Source organism: Zingiber officinale, chromosome 7B (assembly GCF_018446385.1).
Source record: "Zingiber officinale cultivar Zhangliang chromosome 7B, Zo_v1.1, whole genome shotgun sequence".
In the NCBI taxonomy this organism is placed as follows: Eukaryota; Viridiplantae; Streptophyta; class Magnoliopsida; order Zingiberales; family Zingiberaceae; genus Zingiber; species Zingiber officinale.
Window position 1 is genome coordinate 12,204,851 of NC_055999.1, and position 24,000 is coordinate 12,228,850.

Below are 24,000 nucleotides of genomic sequence, written 5' to 3' on the forward strand. Positions count from 1 at the left end.
AAAAATTGTCTTCGGATGAACAGTGTTGAAGGTGCCCTCAAGGAGTGAAGGCGTCTTCGTACTGTTCATAGAAAGCGGCTTCCATGGCTACGGAAGGAGCCTTCCGCAGGATAAATTTTTACCGAAGTCGTGGATAAGTGTCGGGCTGTTTGGGATCAAATCTGCCTCATTGGAGGCGCCTTCCATGCATTTTATAAGGCTGTCTCGAGAATGCAGTGGTACACAACTGACATACAAGCTTCTGCGCATCCTTTTGAGCTTCCGACTACTCTAAGCTTCTGCTACGACTTTGCTGCAAAGCTACTACGCCCGACAACTATTCAGAGGACTTCTGATCATGGCCGGTAGATCGACAACGACACACGAACGCTCCCACGCTTGATCCTACTTGTCGGTAACAAGTTCCATTTGTGTACTTATTTACTACAAAGGACAAGTGTAGTGTGTTGCACTTGTTCTAATCTTCTTCTACTCGATTCCTTCTTCCGGAGGTACTGGAAGAGGTTTTTAGTAGATTACCCATCGATAGATCCACGGGACCTGGGTCTTGGAGTAGGAGTCATCGAAGGCTCAGAACCAAGTAAAACGACTTATGTTCTCTAGTATTTGTCTGTTTTCTTATTCTTTTCCACTGCGTACTCGTAATTTTAAAAACCAACAAAATGAGTTTTTGAAAACCATGTTATTCACACCCCTTTCACGTGCGATCGATCCAACACATAGCCACCGTCCTTCAGTTGGTCAAATGTCCCGTCGATAGCGAGGTTGAAGAGATGGAGCACCCACTCGGTGAGCTGGTCGTTGAAGGGGGTCTGATCCGAGGTAGTCCCACTTCATCGCCTCGAATCGGCTTGCCTCAGCATGCTGATAAACTTCAAGTACTGATCGGGATGTCATAAGTTCGGCCTTCAGGGCCGCTAGTTCGGCGTCCTTGGCGGCTAGCTAGTCCTTTACAACCGCTTTCTCAGCCGATCAACCCTCCCATTAGAACTTTAGGGTGGCCTTCGCCTCCTTCAGGTTTTGGGCCAACACCCAAAACTCTTTGATTTTGATTTCCAAATCTTTGATAGCTCAGAGTTTCTTGGTGTTGGCCGAGTGGATCTTCGCTTCGAAGGAGGTGGCCTGTTTGTTGAGCCTCGCAAGCTGCGTTTCCTGCTCGACACTCTTCCCTTTCTCTGCCTCCAGCAACTCAGAGGTTCGTTACAGGTCAGCCCTTAATTAGGCTGCTTCGGCACTCATATGTGTTGAAACCCCAAGGTTATTTTGGTGTGATCAACAAGTTAAGTTAGGTCCTGTGATTTTTAACCTTGTGTCTAAGTGTGCAGGAGCTTAGGAGCACAGATACTCGAGCGAAAGACGCAGCTAGCGAGAAGGACGACACGCGGTACGTCCGAGGGACGAGGTGCTGCGGAAGAGTACCCCGGTGGACTAGAAGGAAGCGTGCGGTGGTTCCGAGGGACGAAAGCTGGAGCGGAAGATTGCTCGGGGAGCAAGAGACGCAACTAATGAGAAGGTTGGCACGGGGTGCGACCGAGGGACGAAGACTGCGGATGAGTACGCTGGTGGACGAGAAGGAAACACACAGCGATTCCGAGGGACGAGAAGCCGGAGCGGAAGGCTGCTCGAGAAGACCGGAAGTTGGGTTCGGGTGAGCCCCGTTCTGGATGGCAGAGATCACCCAAGCGAGCGGATCCGGAGTAGAAGACCCGGACCGAGCCGAACCGAACCAGAGTAGTGGTCCCGGATGAAAAAGTCAACATGGGTTGACTTTACTGGTCCTGGGCGCCCAGACCAGCTCGGGACGCCCGGAACCCTTCCGGGCGCCCGGACCAGCCTTTTGACTAGGATTGAGTTTTGACTCGATCTAATCGTTGGGGGGATAAAGTTTATCCCCCCCAGGGCGCCCGGAATCCTTCAGGGCGCCCCGACCAAGGCTATAAATATAGTCTTGGTCCAGAAGCTTTTAAATGAACTCAGAACTGTAAATCCAACGCTTGTGCACTTTAGAGTTTTAGTTGAGCTTCTTTCTTTTTGTACGTCAACGCTGTAAGAGGCTTCTCCGCCTGAAGGAGATTGATATTGGGCTTAATCTTCCTTGTATTAACAACCACATCGGTTGTAACCAAGTAAACACTCGTGCCTCTTATTTTATACTTTTAATTTACTGCTTAATCTATTTATGCAAGTGTTAGCTTAAAGAGTTCGGGAAGGGTCTTTGTTTATTTTTACAGGGCTATTCAACCCCCCCCCTCTTCTAGCCGGCCGCAACGGTCCTACAAGTGGTATCAGAGCCGAGACGCCTCAGAAGGACTAACCGCTGTCTGAAGCAACAAAACGATGACCGAAGCTAGCGTCTACCCACCAGCGTTCGAGGGGGAGTTTGATTCTTGGAGGCAAAGAATGGAGGTATACCTAAACTCAGATATTGGTATTTTTCTAATAATGAAAATAGGTTATGAAGCACCGAAGAACACGAACGGAGAAAAAATCGACATACGCCTTTGAAACGAGAAGCAACGTGACGAGTCCATGGCAAATGCTCGGGCAGAGTTTCACATTCTAAGCGCAATACCAACTAAAGATTTTGACAGAGTCAGAGAGTACAAAAGCGCGAAAAAACTTTAGGAAAAGTTCTTAAAGCTCTACGAAGAATCGGTTGAAGCCGTCTCCTTAATAGACATCGAGTCGTCATCAGAAGAATCTAAGACGGAAGAAATTATCGAGACAACCCCGACAGCCGAAGTACATCTCGAGGACACAGAAAGCCCCTCGTCAATCAGCATCGATGGAGAGGAAGAATCTTCGGAAGAAAGTAATTCAACAGGGGGAGAACCAACGACCAACGATATAAGTAAGGTATGACTTCTACCTTCTGAACAATTAGTTAAAACAATTGAAAATTTACCTAAAATTTTTTCCAAATTAGAAATTATGTTACCAATAGATTCTTTCGAATCCAAATTTTTTTCGAATCACAAAATCTATTGTCGAACGAGTCTTGCAAACTACAAAATATTCTTTCGAATGAATATTGCACATTGCCGAAATTTTTTTTTATATTGTTGAAAATTTTTATCAAGTTAGAATCTATGCTATTGAAATATTTTTGTGAAGTTGAAATTCAAAAAATAATAGAAATTAACATGATACAAATTATTGCATGTTTAATATTTGTGGCTTTAAATCTGAAAAAGTGTAATTTAAGAAGTTATGAAAAATTAAAATGGAAATTTAAAACTTTCTGGTAAAAGTATTAGAACTAAAAAATAAAATAAAAAAAAATAAATAATTTAGAAAAATTATCAAAAAGGCATTTTTTGCTTAAGTTAAAAAGCTTTTTCTGAAATTAGAAATTTCTGCTTAAATGACTTAGAAAATTTATCAGTTTTTTTTACTTAAGTTCATTTCGGTTTAAATTACTAAAAAAACCTTTAAAAGTTTCTTAAAATTTTACTGAGAATTTTTTTAAGACTGTTTCTGTGAAAATTTTTTCAAAACTTAAACTTGTGTTACTTAAGTTTCATTGATGCAATACTTAAAAATTTAACAACAGGTCTTTTACTTAGAAATTCTGTTAAACTGAAATCAGTTTCAAAATTTTCTAAGTTTTAAACCCTTAGATTTCTTCGTACAAACTCCAATTTTTTATGTGATCAAAGGGGATGAAGGAAAGTATAAGTCTAGATGGAGGTAGACAATTTAAATTTTCTATCTTTTTGCACTTAAATGCAAATTTTTATTACTATTAATTTATGTTGGTTTTCCTAGCTTAACTTGGGTTGATCACATCAAAAAGAGGGAGATTGTTGGAACCCCAAGGTTGTTTTGGTGTGATCAACAAGTTAAGTTAGCTCCTGTGTTGTTTTAACCTTGTGTTTAAGTGTGCAGGAGTTTAAGAGCACAGGTACTCGAGCGGAAGACGCAGCTAGTGAGAAGGACAGCACTCGGTGCGTCCGAGGGACGAGGTGCTGCGGAAGAGTACCCCGGTGGACGAGAAAGAAGCGTGCGGTGGTTCCGAGGGATGAAAGCCGGAGCGGAAGATTGCTCGGGGAGCAAAAGACGCAGCTAGCGAGAAGGTTGGCACGGGGTGCGACCGAGGGACGAAGACTGCGGATGAGTATGCTGGTGGACGAGAAGGAAACACACGGCGATTCTGAGGGACGAGAAGCCGGAGCGGAAGGCTGCTCGAGAAGACCGGAAGTTGGGTTCGGGTGAGCCCCGTTTCGGATGGTAAAGATCACCCAAGCGAGCGGATTCGGAGTAGAAGACCCGGACTGAGCCGAACCGAACCAGAGCAGTGGTCCCGGATGAAAAAGTCAACACGGGTTGACTTTACTGGTTCGGGGCGCCCCGACCGGCCCGGGGTGCCCGGAACCCTTCCGAGCGCCCGGACCAGCCTTTTGACCAGGATCAAGTTTTGACTCGATCTGATCGTTGGGGGATAAAGTTTATCCACCCAGGGCACTCAGAATTCTTTGGGGCGCCCCGACCAAGGCTATAAATATAGCCTTGGTCTAGAAGCTTTTAATGTAAATCCAATGTTTGTACACTTTAGAGTTTTAGTTGAGCTTCTTTCTTTTTGTACGTCAATGCTGTAAGAGGCTTCTCCGCCTGAAGGAGATTGATATTGGGCTTAATTTTCCTTGGATTAACAACCACATCAGTTGTAACCAAGTAAACACTCGCGCACCTGTGAAGTAGACGATTGGCCGCTCGGAGCATGCAATTGCTGGATTCATGCTCCAAATAGGTGAGCCTGTGACACATGACCAGACTCTCTACCCAAAACGACAACAATAGAAAAATGGTAAGCATCAAACGGATAAAAAGTCAAAGCAGTGTACGTACCCCAGTGGACATCTGGGTGTGACTATTGGCAAGCTCCCCCGGAGAGATGACCGTCGCACGGGCTGGGATATAGACCCATATTTGTGTGACTGACCCTTGGATTCTTATTTGGTGCTCGAGGGTGAAGGACGCTGGGTCCTCCATATTACGATACTCGTTGGTCGACAAATGTATGATTGCTGTTATTTGCCTCTCGCTACTCGGGCCAGAGGAGTTTAAAGTCACCCTGCTCGAAGACCGGGATGCTGGCAAAGATGGTGGCATAAAGGCAACCGACGACGCGCAAATTATCCCCTGAGGCAACACAGACAAGGAGGATATCCGATCGGATGACATGGAAGTCGGAAGTTCTGCGACTCCATGCTCAAGAGGAGGAATGGAGGTATCGCCCTACTCGGAGGATGGTCAAGAGGCAGCTGGTGTTGGGGCCTGCAAGGCAGAAGTTGCAGAACGGGAGGATGCCTCCGCGCGACGTCTCTTGAGTTATCGCAGAGGTTCGTCGGAAGTAGCTGACTCTGAAGTGATCGCGATCAGAACCATTGATGGCAGTTCGGGCGGAAGGTCCGCTGTTGTGGCCGCTATGTCGCTTGCCGCTGTCTGACTTCTCCCAACTTCGTTCCCCAACGCTTGCGTTTCCTCTTCTTCATTGAGCGGATCCTCGTGGGAGTCGACCGGCTGCAGTCCGTGACTTTCTAGCTTGGCCACACCCGCAGCATTGATCTCTGCATCCGCGAGCTTGCACTTGCCAGCCAGATGTGTTCGCAACATGATTTGAGCTACAACAGAGAAGGAAAAATCAGTTAGATTCAAAGATTGGGAAAAAAAAAAGCATACCTAGGCTGGACGAAAGCCTTGTGTGGATCAGACTCGGGCCAAACACGTAGAGGACTCCCTCCAGTAGCAACTTATGGATGTGGTATTTCTGACAGACCAAGCTTGAGGCTGCTTGGAGATAGTCCGATCAGCCTTTGTACTTCCCGAGCGAGGGTGGATTCATTACTTCTAATTGTCAGCTAGTCGAAAAGTCTGGCCACTCGGGGAAACGAACAAAGAAGTAATTGTCTCTCCAATGCTTATTGGAGGATGACATTTTATCGAAAAAGACTAACCCCAATTCGGATAACTTAGGATAATAAAAATAATGGAAGAGTCGAGGAGTCAAATGAATGTTGTGAAGGCAGAACAGGACGATGACCCCACACAGCAGTCGAAAGGAGTTCGATGCTAATTGATTACGAGAAATATGAAAATATTTACAGACCGCAGAAAAGAAAAGATGGATAGGGAATTGCAGACTGGTGATAAACTGGTCCTTAAAGAAATACAAAAACCTCGGTGGAGGTGCATACAGGCGATCGTACCCGAAAGGAATGATAATTTCATGGTCATATGAGAACTCATAGATGTATTTCAAGCTTTTAATATCGTCTCCGTAAAACCTGGACTCAGTGGAAGTATATCAGAACCCAGAGATAGGGACAGGAGGCTGCGAGGAGCTGACCATTGAAAAAAAGATTGGGGAAGAACAACGAACGGATTAAACTGAAAAAATGAAGGGGCTTACAAGAAAGATCGCCGAAGAAGAAGAAGCAGCAAGGCATCATGGAGAGAGCTCGAAGACGAAGGCATGAGGGAAGAAGAAGACGGCGACGCACGAGGGGTTTATAAAGCCTCGTGACCGATCATCCTGAGCCGTCCGATCTAGGGTTGTGAAAAACTAGGAGAAGCTCTGGCCATTGAATTCGAAAAGGCGCCTGTCGCGTCCCTAGTGGATATCCGTCTGTCACGTCAAACGTGTGGCGGCAGAAAGGAGGACATGTGATCCTCAATCACCGGGAGGTTATTAATGAGGCTTAATTAAAAGATATGGCCACGTGCTCGGCCATAATGATCGAATATTTGCATGGTCTTCAAGAAATCTAGATGACGTCAGAACGTTCAACCGAGGAGGCGCTAGGAAAGGAGAATATTCACCAAGTGTTGTTGCTCAACGTCATGACTGGGCGCAAATAATGGATTTTGCACTTTTCCGAACACCCCGATGCATCATCTACTGGGAGAGGCATGATCCGAGCGACAACTACGAACCCGAATCAATGAAACACAGCCGATTGGTGATTATGCTTGTGTCGATAAAAAACTGGGGAGCACATGTAGGGTTCGATCGGTTGCGTAAGACACTAGAAACGCCACTTGTCCAGTCAGTCGAATTTGCAGCCTTCTTCGACTAGACTTGAGAGAGAGGCTTGTGATGCGACTATAGAGGGAGGCCCACCTGGCACGGGGTCAATTGCCAAGGTGGAGGTCAAAGTCAAGATGGTTAACGCCCCGGAGTATCAAAGGGTCGGATGGAGGACAATTGCAATGGTCGGTCAGGTAGTCAGGGCCTGACCGGTGGGAGACATGCCCTAGCAAACCTCCAGTCCAGCTCGGGATGATACGTAAGACAACCCACGCTCAATACAAAGTAGCAAGATACCGAGGGAGATCGGATAGCTGGTCTGAACGAGGAAGGACATGTTACTACATAGTCATCGCACGAAAGAGCAACTGAGGTCGCCAGAGCGGAGGGCTCCCGGCTGAGCGGCTACCCCGCTTGGCCAAGCAGCAAGACCTGCCTTGGATGGAGCGGTCGAGCGGCTACCCTGCTCGACCAAGCAATGAGTCCATTGCAGTATCTCTCAATATCCTTTTGGGAGGTAGTGCTGCTGACATGAGGCATGGTGGACAGGCGAATCGTACGGCGATAGCTTCTATTGTTTCGTCAGGGATATGCATGTCTTGCTAAGGTATGTTGTCAGATGTACTTTCCTGACAGGTCCTTTCATATGATATATTGTAGAGCGTGCTCATATCTCAAGAAGTGTGTACATCGCCCACTAGGACTCTATATAAAAGGGGGTCCATCACTAGCGGAGGAATGTGTTATCTACTGTTTGTTCATAGTTCTACAGTTGCTCCACTTTTCTTCATATTCCGGTGACTGACTTGAGCGTCGGAGGACCAATGCCGGAGATCCCTTCCCTGGCTCGGCACTAACGTTACTTGTTTTGCAGAGCGGAGCGAGGTCTTTAGTCGGTCAATGAAGTCGCCACATCTCTAATTTTCCACCTTCCCGCTTTCAGACAGGATCACCTATATTGGGTGTCTTAGTGTGTGTGGAGTAGTAATGAGGCACCCACGTGTTGTCCAGGCTAATATATATATATATATATATATATATATATATATATATATATATATCTTCAGTCAGTCAACGAAATTGTCATATCTCAATTTTCCACCTTCCCACTTTCAGATAGAATCATCTAATTATCAAATGAGGGGCTTCATGTAAAGTGTGAACTCTAAAAATGGCGGGCAACGTAAATGTCGAAATTTTTTTCCAATTTTTTTCGCCTATGGATATCAGCACCATCTCGATCGTCCCTCAATTTACCCCAGTTCGCCTTCCACTCTATCCTTTGTTATCAGCCGTCGATTGTGTATAAGGGATCTCCTGCATTTATCCAGACGCACAACACTCGCTGTGACCGCACTGCAAATCTTTAACGACGCAAAGAACATCGCGATGAGCCGATGGTCGAAGCGGTTTCGGGGAGAATGCTGTTTCCTGTTTCCTGTCTTGATATGATTGGCTCTTGACAATGCCCATTATTTATTTAATATTTATTTATTTTTATCTCCGCCGGGCTCAATCTTTTGATTCTCGATTTGGTGCTTCGCTCGATCGTTTCGTGGTCTCCAGAGACCTTTTTACGCCCGTCTCTTCCTTGGGGTTACCAAGGGTTTGTTTTGGAGATCTGCCCAAAGGAATCCGGAATTTCCAAACGGGAAGTCTATCTTCTTCAAGTCCTCACCGTCTGTTCGAGCCGTTTTTCTGGATTTCCTCTCGATCCAGGGGTGTTTAGAGTTCCAAAATGGGTAAGAATCAGGCTTACAAGGCGATGCAGAGGTCGAGGCTAGGTTCGTCCTCTGCTGGGCCGGAGGAGGTCGAGGACGGAATGGTTTGTACCCTTTCATACCATTGCTTCTGATTTCATGTTTTATCTGCTGGTCAAAAATGACTTTGCTATGAAATTGTTATCTTTAGGTTTGTGATGGGGTTTGCTTATATATATACATGTATTTTATAAGAACTTTCTGAATTTCTTGTTACGTGTATTTTTTTCCCCTTTTATTCCCTTGAATTTGTGCAGCTTAAGCTTCCATTCCTTCTAGGAAGTTCAATCTTGCTTTATGTACCTTATTAGTTGATCTAGACAATCACTGAGTTATTTTAATTGTGTTTAGCATTCTTACTTCGGCAAAAGTTTTATCTAAGGGGAATATCAATGAGATTGTACGGCTCTCTTGATGTTGCAATTAGTCTTTTTTTAGTCTTAAAATTAGGTTGGCAATGGGAGTCAGACTCAGAACCAGAAAGATGTGGGAAGCTATCCCCACCACCCACTACCACCACGGGCCCAATGCCAGATTGGTTAGAATTGGGGAAATTTTAAGAGGCGTATTTATGGTGGTTGATATTTGAGGATCACAATATCAAGCCACGTTATAACCACCACAATCATTCATGGGCCTCATGTCACACACTATATGTCAATGTCCTTATCGGTGATGGTGAGTCTAACTTTCCAAACTGAATAGCAAAATATTGTAATAAGAAATTATGAATTTGTGAGATAGCTGAGGATAGATACTGAAAATGAGGAAGATATGCTAGGAATATGAGATAATGAGGAGGAAGAGATGATGATTTGATGGTCGAATGGCAGAGGGAGATGGTATTTATATAAGATTGTAGGATTCTTTTAAAATTTCCAATTTTTAAATGTTTTTTAATCATTAGGATCATACTTGTCAAAAGCGAGTGCTTTGCTTGCTTAAGCACAAAGCGATGTGAGGCGCAAGGCCTACGCTGGGAGTGCATGAAGTCTCTAAAGTGCGTGCTTCATCACACTTCGCGTTAAAGCGCGAGGCGTGCACTTTTGCACTTCAGAGAAGTCATTTTTTTAAAGTTTGGTAGAGTTATTGAATTAAAAAAAAGGTGAAAGGCTTAAAAGCCCTAAACCCGATCGATATTCTCTTGAGTCTTACCTCTGCCTCCCGTCCGCCTCTCGCTGCCTCCCGTTGCCGCCATGGCCAAGGTAAAAGGCTTAAAGCCCTAAACCCATCTTCTCTCACCTCTTACCTCTGCCTCCCGTCCGCCTTTCGCCACCCCCCGTCTACTTGGCTGCCGCCAAGGTGAAAGGCTTAAAGCCCTAAACCCATCTTCTCTTGCCTCTAGCCCTCTGCCTCTCGGCTGCTTGGTTGGTGACGCCAAGGTGAACCTCTGGCCTTCTACCTCCCAATCTCTTCTCACCACCTTCTGTCTGCTTGGCCCCGCTGCCCATCCTCCTGGCCGCCACCGCATCTTTTGTCGTTTTCCTCTACTATTTGCTTCCTCAATATTGGTAAGAATCTTATTATCTGTTACTGTTTTGTATTTCTTTTATATTTATTGATTGATTTATGTGATTATTATTGATTTGAGTTGTCTTAATCTATTGAATTTATTTTCTATTATTATTTTTACTTTTTTGTATTTTGTTATTTATTAATTGATTATTATTGATTTCAATTGTTTCAACCATGTCAAATACAACAATTATAGGATATTGCTTGGAATTATACAACATGTTTGTATCCTAAAAATTCAACTATTGCCAGTTGTATTTTTTTGGGGTAAAATAACAAATGGCGGGATTTATCGACACATGCTACATTTAATTGGGGAAAATAGAAATGTGAATGTTTGTCTGAAATATCCCAAGCATGTTAAAGAAAAAATTAGTGAGTTCATGTGGAAAAAAGAGATTTGAAGAATCAAATGGATGATATTCCTCATTCTAATGATATTGTTGATTTGGAAGATTTGGAAGAATATGAAGATGATTTTCAAACTAAAGTGAAAGGGAAACAACTAATATTCTGTCCAAACATTCATTCTATGGTCCAAGGTAAGAAGTGTAAAAAAACTAGACCTATTAATGTTTATTTTATGAAAGATGTTGATGAAATTGTCAAACAAAGATGTGCAAAAAATAAAGGATAATTTGATGAAAATAAAAAGAAGTTAAAAGATATTGCGGTTGAGAAATCTGCTACATGGATGTATGATGTCGGAATTCTTTTCAATGTCCTTAAATGTGATTCTTTTGAGCTTTGTATTGAAGCTATTGGGCAATTTGGATCGGGGATGAAATCTTCATCATATCATGAAGTGAGGGTTAAGTATTTGAAGGAGTTGACAAATACGAACCCGCTTCTCAAATTCCACGTAGAAAATCATGCTAAGTTTGGGTGCACAATTATGACAGATGGGTGGACGGATAAAAAGGATAGTACTCTTGTAAATTTTTTGGTAAATGGTCCTAAAGGAATCATATTTGTTGAATCAGTTGATGCTTCAGGCTATTCTCACTTTGAGTTACTTTCTAAATTTGTGTATCATATTGGAGAAAAGAATGTGGTTCAGATAATGCAAGTTTCAATGTGAGTGTAGGTAATATTTTAAATTTATGTTACTTTCAATTAAGAATTGGATCATATTTCTAATTTTTTTACCAAATTTACTTTGTTTTTTAAAGTCATCTTTTGAAAAATTGATTTCCACACTTACACTAATTCTTGTGCAGCTCATTGTTTAGATTTTTTACTCGAGGATATATTCAAAATTCATCATCTTAGAAAATTACATGAATGAGAGTTAATGGTGAATGATTATATTTACAATAGACCAGAAGTATGGAGCTTGATGAGGGAATTTACTAGACAGAAAGACATGGTGAGAATCATAAAGACACGTTTCGCAACCACTTTTTTTTTACTTTCAAGCGGTTTCAAGTACAACAAGCAAATATGAGAAAGATGTTTACATCTAAAAAGTGGGCATATAGTCTATTTTCTAAAGAGGTGGTTGGAAAGCGTGCAGTAGAAGCGATATTGATGTTTTCTTTTTGGAAAAATATGATTTTTGCATTCAAAGTTGGCGGCCCATTGGTAAAAGAATTACGGCTGGTGGACAGTGAACAAAAGTCTCCTATGAGTTATATTCATGAGTCAATGAATTGAGCCAAAGAAGTTACCGCTACGTCAGTTAACAATAATAAAGAGAAATATAGTAGCGTTTTTGAATTCATTGACAAAGGATGGAACGTTTAATTCTATCGGCCTTTGCACGCAGTCGGATATTTCTTGAATTCATAGTTTTTTTACTCAAACCTTAACATAGAAAATGATGCAGAAGTGATGGAGGGTTTGCACAAGTGTATATCTAGATTGGTGAGAGGTGAGGATTTACAAGATAAGATCATGAATCAATTGAAAAAATACAAGAAAATAGGACTTTTTTATTTTCTAATAGCTATCAGACAAAGAACTTCAAAATCTTAAATTCGTAAAAAATATATTATTCAATATTGGATGGTAATAAAGTTAATCTTATATATTTTTTTATTTCAAGCTGATTGGTGGTCTTATGGTGCATCAACACTTGAATTAAAAACATTTGCAATGAAGATTTTGAACCACATGCTCTTCTTCAAGCTGTGAATGTAATTGGAGTGTTTTTGAACATATAAGCTAGAGTTTTTTAATACATATTAAAATTTATATTTTGGACTTAACTTCTTACTTTTAAATTTTTTGGCAGATACATTCTAAGAAAAGAAATATGTTGTCTGAACAGCGATTGAATAATTTGGTATATATCAAGTACAATTGAGCTATGAGATGAAGATATGACATGCGAGATAAGATCAATCCTATTGCTTTGTCAGACATAGATGATAGTAATGAATAATTGTTCGAAAATTTAGATGACAGCGATAAAGACGATGATAATGATTTTGTCTATGAAGGTGAAGATTTGCGTTGGAGTGATGTAGCACAAGGTCTGTGTTAGTGAAAGTGCGTATGACTTTTGATCTTGAAATGCATCTACTTCAAAAGGAGCATCATCATCTGCTTCAGCAAAAAAAAAGCAATCTTCAGCTTGAACTAGTTTTGTAGATGAAGAAGAGATCAACCTTGATGATGAAACTGAAAAAGAAGACACTGATGGATACAAATCAAATGATGGAGTTGATAACGTAGATTTGGACAATGAAGATGATTATTTTGACATTTGATAATCTATCACAGTTTCAAAGACTTTTGATTTACTTTTAGTCTTTTGAAAATATTGTGTTTATTGCGTTTTTTCCGTAAAGCGTGCGCTTCGCTTTGTGCTTCACTTTGCACTTTAAGCCCCAAGACACGTTTTTTTGCGCTTCGCGCTTTTGGCAACTATGATTAGGATAAAAAAGAGCAAAATACCCTTATTATATATATTCTAAAAATTAAAAGCATGGTACTTTTGGTAATTTATGGAAAAAATAAACTAGGCTATGTGCTTACTTTTTACCTAGCATTTAGATTGGATCTAGCCCAACCATAGGGTCGTGCCCAACTCCACTCCACTTTAGGTCTCTGCCAAGCTCCACTAGCTAGATGTCACCCATAGTTGTCAAAGTGCAAGGTGCAAAAAAACGCTTAAGGGTCTTGTGGATTAAAGCGCAAAGCGAATCACATGCTTTACGGAAAAAACACAATAAATGCAATATTTTCAAAAGACTAAAACTAAATCAAAAGTCTTTGAAACTGTGATAGATTATCAAATGTCAAAATAATCATCATTTTCATTGTCCAAATCTAGGTTATCAGCTCCATTGCTTGATTTGTATCTATCAGTATCTTCTTTTTCAATTTTATCATCAAGGTTGATCTCTTCTTCATCAACAAAACTAGTTCAAGCTGAAGATTGCTTTTTTTTGCTAAAGTAGATGATAATGCTCCTTTTGAAGTAGATACATTTTGAGATCAAAAGTCATACGCACTTTCACCAACCCAGACCTTGTGCTACATCACTCCAACGCAAATCTTCACCTTCATAAACAAAATCATTATCATCGTCTTTATCCCATCTAATTTTTCGAACAATTATTCATTACTATCATCTATGTCTGACAAAGCAATAGGATTGATCTTATCTCGCATGTCATATCTTCGTCTCATAGCTCAATTGTACTTGATATATACCAAATCATTCAATCGTTGTTGAGACAACCTATTTCTTTTCTTAGAATGTATCTGTCAAAAAATTTAAAAGTAAGAAGTTAAGTCCATAATATAAATTTTTATATATATTAAAAAACTCCAGCTTAAAATGAAGAAGACCGTTAATCAACTTGAAACACAAAAACATGTAAGATTAACTTTATTACCATCTAATATTAATATTGCACAATATATTTTTTTACAGATTTACCTAGTGATTTTGAACTAGTCTGATAGCCATTGGAAGACTAAAAAATCTTTCTTTATTGTATTTTCCAATTGATTTGTGTTCTTATCTTGTAAATCCTCACCTCTCACCAATCTAGATATGCACTTGTACAAGCCCTCCATTACTTCTATATCATTTTCTATGTTAGGGTTTAAGTAAAAAAAACTATTGATTCAAAAAATATCCGGCTGTGTGCGAAGGTCGATAAAGTTGAACGTTCTATCCTTTGTCAATGAATTCAAAAGCACTACTATATTTCTCTTCATTATTGTTAAATGACGTAGCGATAACTTCTTTGGCTCTGTCCAGTGGCTCATGAATATAATCCATAGGAGATCTTTTTTTATTGTTTATTGGCCACAATTCTTTCACTAATGGGTGTCCAACTTTTAATACAAAAATCATATTTTTCAAAAAGAAGGCATCAATATCACTTCTATTATCTGCTTTCCAGTCGCCTTTTTAGAAAATTGACTCTTTGTCTACTTTTTATATATAAACAACTTTCTTAGATTTGCTTATTGTACGTTGAAACCACTTTAAAGTAAAAAAAAAGTGGTTACGAAACTTGTCTTTGCAGTTCTTATGATGTCTCTATGTTACTAAACTCCCTCATCATGCTCAATACATGTGCTTTGTTGTAAATATAACCCATCAATGTTCGTTCATGTAATTTTTTGAGATGAGGAATTTTGAATACCCTTGAGCAATAAATCTAAACAATGAATTGCATAGGGAGTCCAATACAAGTATGGAAATTGGTTTTCCAAAAGATGATATGAAAAAACAAAGTAAATTTAGTCAAAAAGTTAGAAATATGATCTAATTTTTAATTAAAAGTAACATAAATTTAAAATATTACCTGCATTGACATTGCAGCTTGCATTATCTGTTTCAACCTTAGCCACATTCGTTTCTCCAATGCGATATACAAATTTAGAATGTAACTCAAACATCTTGTCAGTTGTGTGAGAATAACAAATACGTTTCCTTTAGGACCACTTACCAAAAAATTTATAAGAGTCCTACCCTTATTATCCGTTTACTCATTTGCTATAATTGTGCACTCAAACTTAGCATAATCTTCTTCGTAGGATTTGAGAAGCGAGTTTATATTTGCCAACTCATTCAAATACTTAACCCTCACTTTATGATATGATGGAGGTTTCATCCCTGACCCAAATTGCCCAATAGCTTCAATACGAGAATCATATTTAATGACATTGAAAGGAATTCTAACATCATACATCCATGTAAAAAAATTCTCAACTGCAATATCTTGTAACTTATTTTTATTTTTGTCCTTTATTTTTTGTACGTATTTGTTTGATAATTTCATAACATCTTTCATAAAATAAAGATTAATAGGTTTAGTTTTTTTTTACACTTTTTACCTTAGACTGTAGGATGGATGTCTAAGATATTGGTCATTTTCCTTTTACTTTAGTTTGGAGATCATCTTTATATTATTCCGAATCTTCCAAATCAATAATATCATCAGAATGAGGAATATCATCCATTTAATTCTTCAAATTACTCTTTTTGTTTGTATGAACTCTTTAATTTCTTCTTAAACATGCTCGGGACATTTTGGACCAGCTTTCACATTTCTATTACTTCCAACTAAATGCCGCTTATGACGATAAATCCTGTCATTTGTTATTTTACCAAAAAAATACAACTGACAATATTTGGATTTTTAGGATCTGAACATTTTGTATAATTCCAAACAATATCATTTTGAGTTGATGGGATGGTTGTATTTGACATAGTTAAGATAAATGAAATCAATCAAAAAAAAAAAATACAAAACAGAAAATAAATTAACATGGATTAAGATAACTTAAATCAATAATAATCAAAATTGAAATCAATAATAATCAATTAATAAAAAAAATACAAAATAGTAAAAAAAATTAATAGAAAATAAGAATTTTATCAATATTGAGGAAGCAAATAGGAGAGGAATGTTAGGGTCGATTTGTAGCTAGAGGGAGGGTGAATAGCTCGTCGCGCTTCGATTGCTTGCTTCTTGATGACGACATGCAGCGGAAATATACACAAAGCACACTCATAACGTTAACGCTAGGAGTTACTTAGTATCCACCTCAAGAAGAGGTGACTAATCCAAGGATCCACACGACACCCTCTTCACTATGAAAAATCCTCCTTCTCGGTAACTACCGGAGATGGAGAAACCTCGTACAACACTCACAACAAATACAACACACACAAGAAGAAAAATACACGAATACAAATAAAAACTTTCTTTTTGCTCACTTGTTGCTTGTTGATGTCTCTTGAACCTCGGAAGTGCACATGCACTTGTTTCCAAGAGCTTCTAAGAACTGGCGATGAGTGTCGAGGAAGAACGTCTGTGAATCGGGGGAAGAGATCCGGAGAAGAAGCTCGCCAACGGCTATATACTTCGCGCTTCTAGGGCTCCCAATTAATTGGGCATGCTCTCAATTGATTGCCACGTTAGATCCGCGCTATCCCAGCCGTCCATCGCTCGCTACCTGCCCAACGGTCACATCCCAATCGATCAAGGAGGATGAATCAATCGGTTGATTGATTCAGCCTTCTTCTATGCTCCAGCGTCTGCGCGAGAAAACTTGCCTTAATCGATTGGGGAGCCCAATTGATCGGCTGATCGATTGGGGAACATTCTGTGCTCGCGATTTCATTTCCCAATCGATCGGTCAATCGATTGGACCAACCTTCTTTGCAGCACACCTTCAATTGATCGGTTGATCGATTGACTTCCCTTTGACTTGCTTAACTCAAGTTTAGGGTCCCCAATTCCAACATCCGATCAACCGTGACATGTTGGAACTTCTCATGCCTAGCATTCGGTCAACCTTGACCTGTCGGGACCTCTTCGCGTGTCCGGTCAACCCTTTGATCCACTTGGACTTTTCTCCTCGTGCCAAGTGTCCAGTCAACCTTGACCCACTTGGACTTACCGTCTCGTGCCAAGTGTCCGGTCCTTCATGACTTACTTGGAATTTCACCAGATGTCTGTTCAACCTTGACCCATCTGAATTTCCTTGTGCCAAATAGGTCAATCCTTTGACCTATTTGGGCTTCCCAACACCAGGTGGCCGGTCAACCTTGACCCACTTGGATCTCCATGCGCCTAGTTTTACTCATCAGGTCTTTCTTTCTGCCTAACTTCACTCACTAGGGTTTTCCATCTGCCTGGCTTCACTCACCAGGACTTTCACCTACCTTTACTCACTAGGGTTTTTCACCTAGCTTCACTCACTAGGGTTTTTCACTTGGTTTCACTCACTAGGATTTTCCCACTATCCGGCTTCACTCACCGGGACTTTACCTGCCTAGCTTCACTTACTAGGTCTTTCACCTTGCTTTACTCACCAGGATTTCCCAATTGCCCGGCTTCACTCATCGGGACTTTACCTGCCTAGTTTCACTCACTAGGTCTTTCACTTGGCTTCACTCATCAGGATTTTCCAACTGCCTGGCTTCACTCACTAGGACTTTCCCTTGCCTAACCTCCAGTTAGTAACTTTCCCAGTCAAGTATCCGGTCAAACTTTTGACCTACTTAACTCTTCTTCATATCTAACTGATTAACCTTGACCAGAGGGGAATTGCACCAACAATCTATCCAACCGGACGATTGCACCTGCAATCTCCATGTATTGTCAAACATCGAAACCCAAACATCAAGACTCAAGATTGAGCCAACTCAAGCTTAGTCAACCAGGTTAACCTTGACCTAGAGATATTGCACCAACAAGGAAAACGACAGAAGATGTGGCAAGGCGGATGAGTTGTGACAGCCAGGTAGGCGGGAGGCGGACGGGAGGGAGAGGGCCAAAGGGCTTAAGCCCTTCACTTTTTTTTAAAAAAATTTAATAATAGGGGTAAGTGAAAATCACACTTATTCACTCCGGCAAACTTAAAAAAAAAAAAAAAAAAAAAAAAAAAGAGAGAGTTGACTTCTTTGAAGCGCAACGCCTTGCACTTTAAAGCAAAGCGCAATGAAGTGTGTGCTTCAGAGACCTCATGCGCTTCCGAGGTCTCTGAAGCATAGGACTTGTGTCTCACGTCGATTTGTGCTTAAGTGAGCGAAGTCCTCGCCTTTGACAACTATGATGCCACCTAGCCCAAGTTTAGGCAAGCTCTATCCTTGATACTTTACCTACATCATAGCAGTGTGTTCTTTTTTACATATGGACTTAGTTAATGATTTTCCCTTCATTGCTACTGAGTAAATTGTACATGTTTCACAAGTTCGAATGTATTTTGACACAACACTAGTTAAACAGAGGGTCTATAATTACTTTTTCTGATTTTTAATTTGCTGGTTAGTTTCCTGATATAACCATACCCCTAAATTGAAGTGAGTTAACATATTAAACTCTCTTCTCTCGTAGATCTTAGGCTGGCGTCTTGGCTTTTTACTTTTTCAAACCATTTTTTCTGTTTTGTCCCATGAAATTATTTACTCTTTTTTAAAATTATTTTATGCTTCTGTACTTTTTTTTTCCGCTGGTGAAATACTAGGTTTTCCTGGGCAAAGAAAATTGTACATATATTGATGAACTACTAGCCACTTTCTTGATTATAGCTTTGTTAAACAACTGAATTGATTGGCAATATCTCTTAATTCTTTCTAGTAATGTGGTTATTTATTGTATTATCTTCTTTCATATAATAGTTTGTGATGTTCTTCAAAATAACATGAGTTTTGTCATGTATTTCAATCAAAAGGATTATTACTAATGAGGACCATCACAGACGGATGGTTCATTTCATTCACCAGAGTGGCATGCTGCTCGTTTGGCCAGCTTAAAAACATCCCACACCGTAACATGGGAAGAATTCAAGAAAAAACAGAAGGTAAGGCATTTTTTGACTTCGTTACTGCAATTTGAGCAATTAAAGCAAACCTAAAATTTTGAATCTATCTTAATGTTATGTTTCTTTCTATACGCCATGTTTTTTATTAATCTTAGATAGCATGTTCCAAAATATTTTGTTAATTTTACAGGCTCTTTTGTCCACTACACGCCAACACTTGATTGTTGATTTCAGTGTATGTAACGCATAGTTGATCTATGTGACTTTAGACCATAATTGCTAAATACAATCCATACTTTTGATGATTTAATGAATCTACCAACCTTTCATCTTTAGCAAATAGTTTTAGTTTTAAATATCAAACTAATCTATTTCGCTGTCAACTTATTCACATCAAAAATGCCTATAAGTGGATGCCAAGATAATTTTGTTACACAGTAAACGATATGCATTCCATTGAAAATCCATCTCAAATCCTTTTGAGCAAATCCACGCAACTATTTTTGTAATTTGATCCAGTGTTCTTGAAGTAGTTCTCAATTATAAGACACTCCAAAATATATGAAGTAGTTCTCAATTACCAAGTATTATTGACAAAGAAAAAAGAAATTCAAAACTATATGTATACCATAACTAATAAGACAACATAATGCTCAAGACATTCAGATATGCCATAAAGGTAAAATTTTCATTTTTAATGTGAAGTGTGTACATAGTTCTCAAACGAAAATCACGAGAGAATTGTTGAGGGCCATTCAGGCCTTCTACAGTGCTAACATGTTTTGTCCTGGCTTTTCGAGCTTTTTACTAGACCATCAACTCCTTGAGATGATTTGATAGGCCAATGGAATCATTTAACAACTTCTCCCTTTGGAAGTTTATTGCTCCAGGATCCTTATGATGTTAAATTTCAATTCTTGGTCTTGCCAGACAGCTTGCTGGTGGTGGAGGTTTTTGCCAAGATTAAATGTGGACTTTCTGCACTTAAGGAGTACCATCCTTGGGAAGCTGAAGCTCTTATACTTGTCCACGGCATGGTCAACATTGACAATTTTTAGTCCACTTTAGGTCATCCATGGACTTCAGGGCATAATTGGCTTGTTCCCTGACAATTAAAAGACTTCCTAGTATTAGTCCTTGAAATCATGGTTATTTCCTTGTGGTTTGTCTGGGAGGCTCTTAGGTCCTTAGCCGTTCATCCTTACCTCTTGATCTCCATCTTGACATCTTCCTCTCTCCTGGCCTCTTATTATGATGCTTCAACTTTTCATTCTCCTCCAATTGAAAGAGCTCCTCTGGGGCTGATCCCGATCAGTCAGCTCCAAACAAGCTGCTGCTGATGATCCTGAGAAGAATTCCACACAACTTGATACTTGGCAGTGGAGCTTTCCTTTTGTCCGTGGAGTCAGTGAACTTGAAGAATTCTTCCTTGTCCTTAGCAGCAGAGGTTTTGAGGGAAGAGTCCTATTGGATTGACTCCTTGGAAATCCATAACGTTGCATTTATACTGTTTTTGATGGTTCAGGCTAGGCCATGGGATGAGGTTCGATCCGGGCTGAAGGTTGTGGCTCAGCTCGAGTGTCTACCAATTCTCTTATGATTTAACAATTCAATCTTACTTGAGGGTTAAAAACATTTATAAAATTCATTTGAGGGGCATATAATCATATATTATCTAAAATGTTTCTTTTGTTTGGGTTTCACAAACTTCAGTAATTTTTTCCCATGTTAATTCATTTTATTATGACGGATGAATTATTGTACTGGAGATTGCCCCCTGAGGAGCTATGATCTAAATTTTAGTAATTTGAAGGCACTTATATTCAGGTATTTGTAGGAAATCTACAATGGCTAAGTTTTGATCTAATTGCTCATTGATCTTTCTGATTCTCGCATGGAATTTTTTGTATAATGAACCACTAAGATACTCCAAAGGTCCTATCATTTTGTTTTTTTAACCATTCATAAAGTGCTTTAGTTCTTATTATTGTTAGGGTTATTTTTCTTGTCTGTAGATGATTCTATTGATTTAGTATTTGGTATTGTGATTTTTTGATAGTGCTTTTAGTAACTGTAACAGGTAAAATATTGATCTCGCCTGAACTTCATAAATTGAATTGATTAAGAGTATCCCACGTGATTGGCTGAAAAATAACACAAGTGAAGATGTAATCTGCAGTAGGTTAGGGGATGTTCTCAATGCCATTTTCCCTTGAAAGAGAAGATTTCTATTGTGAACCAAGGGCCATGGAACTAAAACTTATAATTTATATTTTAGTACAGGAATAGGATAAGAAGAGTCCTTAGATGTTTGCAGATTGTTAGAAATATGTTGTATCCTTTGTATCTTACTTAATGATTTTTTTTGGAAAAATTATTAAAAATTATATAGAAAATAGAAAATGCACAAAGGTTGTTAGCCATGCATTTCAAATTTTTAACTAACTATAGCTGAAGCAATTCCTTGCTCGTACATTGGCATAGATGTACCTAAAGCAAAATAAAGCCAATCATGGTGATAAAGGTATTGCATCCTTATGTTTGATTGATATGCTATTGCTTTCGAGAATGCTTCTCTTGCCTGTGTCATGAAGCCTCTAGGATATCTTGTTGTAGTATGTGTTTTAAGCATTTCATCTCAACAATATTAATATCTGCTCGATTATTCATCTCGTAAGTACAACATATATTGCTCTTGGTTTAGGAGGATGAACTCAAAAGAGATGAGCTTGAGGCTGACAAGGATAGAATGATGAGAGAATACAGAGCTCAGTTAGATGCTGAAAGGGCTAGGAAGCTGGCCCTTGGAAGAAACCACTCTGCCAGTAAATCACATCACAAAAAAGGTACACAGAAGTCATCCTTGCATTTATCTCTCATTAATCCAGTATCTTAGACCTTATGCTTTTTGCTCAAACTGCCTTTGATTTGGTTTTAAACTCTACTACCTTGTTGCCTTTATGCAGACCGGAAGAGTAAAGAGTCAAAGAAACGAAGTAGCAAGAAGAGAAAGGTATTCAGAATTCTCAACCTAAGCCACTTTTCAAGTGCTAGTGTAACTTTGCTTATTACATAATTTTTCCTCGAATTTTGTAATGTATTTGTTGAGAGTTTGCTTACACGGTATAGTCCCCAAGGATACTATATTTCTTTTCTTGTGAAAACTTTTGAAAGGGAATGTAATATTCACAAACTTATAAGGATTTGTAGGCAACACACTCCAAGTATTTATTGTTCTTATTATTGTCATAGAGAAAAGAAGCTCCATTTTATGCCCATCAAAGATAAATATCTGGGAGTTGTAGTAGCTGCATAATTGTGAAAATTATTTTGTAGGGATTTATGACCATGACTTGATAGTGACTATATTATGATATCGTTTCATTTAATTTTCAACATTTTTTTTGAGGAATATAAATTGGAAAACTGTGATGAGGTTTTCTTCAAATTTGTAAATCACGAGATGTGTAGCTAGAGAAACTATCTTTCCTTGTACTAGTCTTATCACCAAGAAACTAGATGGGTTCAAGCAAGCTGTCATGTGTTATGTACAAAGGGTGTTTTCCTCATTGTACCAGGCCTACCACTTGTCAGGGAGGGCCTCTGCTTCAGATTAAGCAAGTAAAGACCAGCAATATTTGGAAATATAGTATGCAAATATCACACATACAATCAGATATTGGAAGCTTCAAGTGGAAACCTCTTCCTACCCTTTTACCAAATAACCTATTATTATATTTATGCATGTAATTATTCTTGAAGTACTTGAATAAATTAGTTGCAAAAGCTTGAAAATAACTTAAAATATTAAATGTTTGGTGAAGGTAGCCTCAATGCTTGATTGCTCTGGGGGTCAGGAATTATATGATTTACGTGACTAGTGGTTTGTTGCACTAGGGGGGTTGAATCCTCACTAGTAAGAAAAAGAAATAACACCATTCTGTATAATATCATTCGTATTGTTATATTTCCATCATTGATCGATGTCTTATGTAGCTGTCCAATTGAACTAAACACAATTTAAGAACCCTAGTAACAGCTTGTGATGCCCTTTTGTTTCCATTGCAAATTTGATTGCCAGAACATAGCAACTCTTTACTTGTTTGGTAGTCTTTTCTCTTTTCTCATTATGTTATTTCTTTTGTCATCTTTTTCTGGAATTTGTAGTATAAGAAAAAGAAAAGAAGAATGTTTGTGGTAGTCTGGTCTTTGATTCTCGCAAAGGCTTTATATAATTGTAAACCACATTTTTTTCCACTTGTTATGTCCAAATCTGTTCATAGATTAATATTCTCTTCTCATGTGTCAGCACCATGTTTGATGTTACTTTGCATAAAATTCATCATACTGATCAACAAGTGCATCCGACCTTATCTTTCTTTTGAATGTAATCTTGGTTCTTAATAGCACAAGAGATCATCTGAGTCAAGCTCCTCTGGTTCGCCCTCTGAATCATCGAGCAGTGATGATGATTACGACAGCAATGATGTTCGAGAATCAAGGAGATCTAGATCTAAGAGATCAAAGAAGAAAAGGAAGCATAGATCAAGGGCAAAACACTCGAGCAGCAGCTGCAGCGACAGTGAGGAGAGTGACGGGCCAGTACGACTCTCCAAGTTCTTCGGAGTTACAGTTGCAAAGAGATAGACCTTGCCGGCGCCTGGTGCCTTGAATCAATGGTTCCCTCACGCTTGTGCCTTGTGGATGTCTCCCTTCTGATGAATGTGAAATTGGTTGTCAGCTTTGTATCTCTAGATTCAGAAATTGTGATATCATTTGGGATGCTACTAGGAAAACATATTGCAATCTTTCTGTGCTTTAACATTAATTCCAGTAATTTTCATATTGTCGAATTAATTACAATTGTGGCTGCCAAAATTTTGAATCTATATTTTTTGAGTCAAATATAGATTATTCTATTAAAATCAACTAAAAATGAAAATGACTTACAAA

At 39.4% G+C, this 24,000-nt stretch overlaps 1 protein-coding gene across 1 annotated transcript; it reads left to right on the forward strand.

Moving 5' to 3' along the window:
• The first annotated feature begins 8,534 nt into the window (after nt 1-8,534).
• On the forward strand, nt 8,535-23,910 carry LOC122005331 (corepressor interacting with RBPJ 1-like). Its single transcript, XM_042560339.1, has 5 exons — nt 8,535-8,855; nt 18,985-19,086; nt 21,752-21,893; nt 22,014-22,060; nt 23,455-23,910. Exons 1-5 carry the CDS (start codon nt 8,769-8,771, stop codon nt 23,692-23,694), a joined length of 618 nt encoding a protein of 205 aa, XP_042416273.1. The 5' UTR covers nt 8,535-8,768; the 3' UTR covers nt 23,695-23,910.
• The last annotated feature ends 90 nt before the right edge of the window (nt 23,911-24,000 follow it).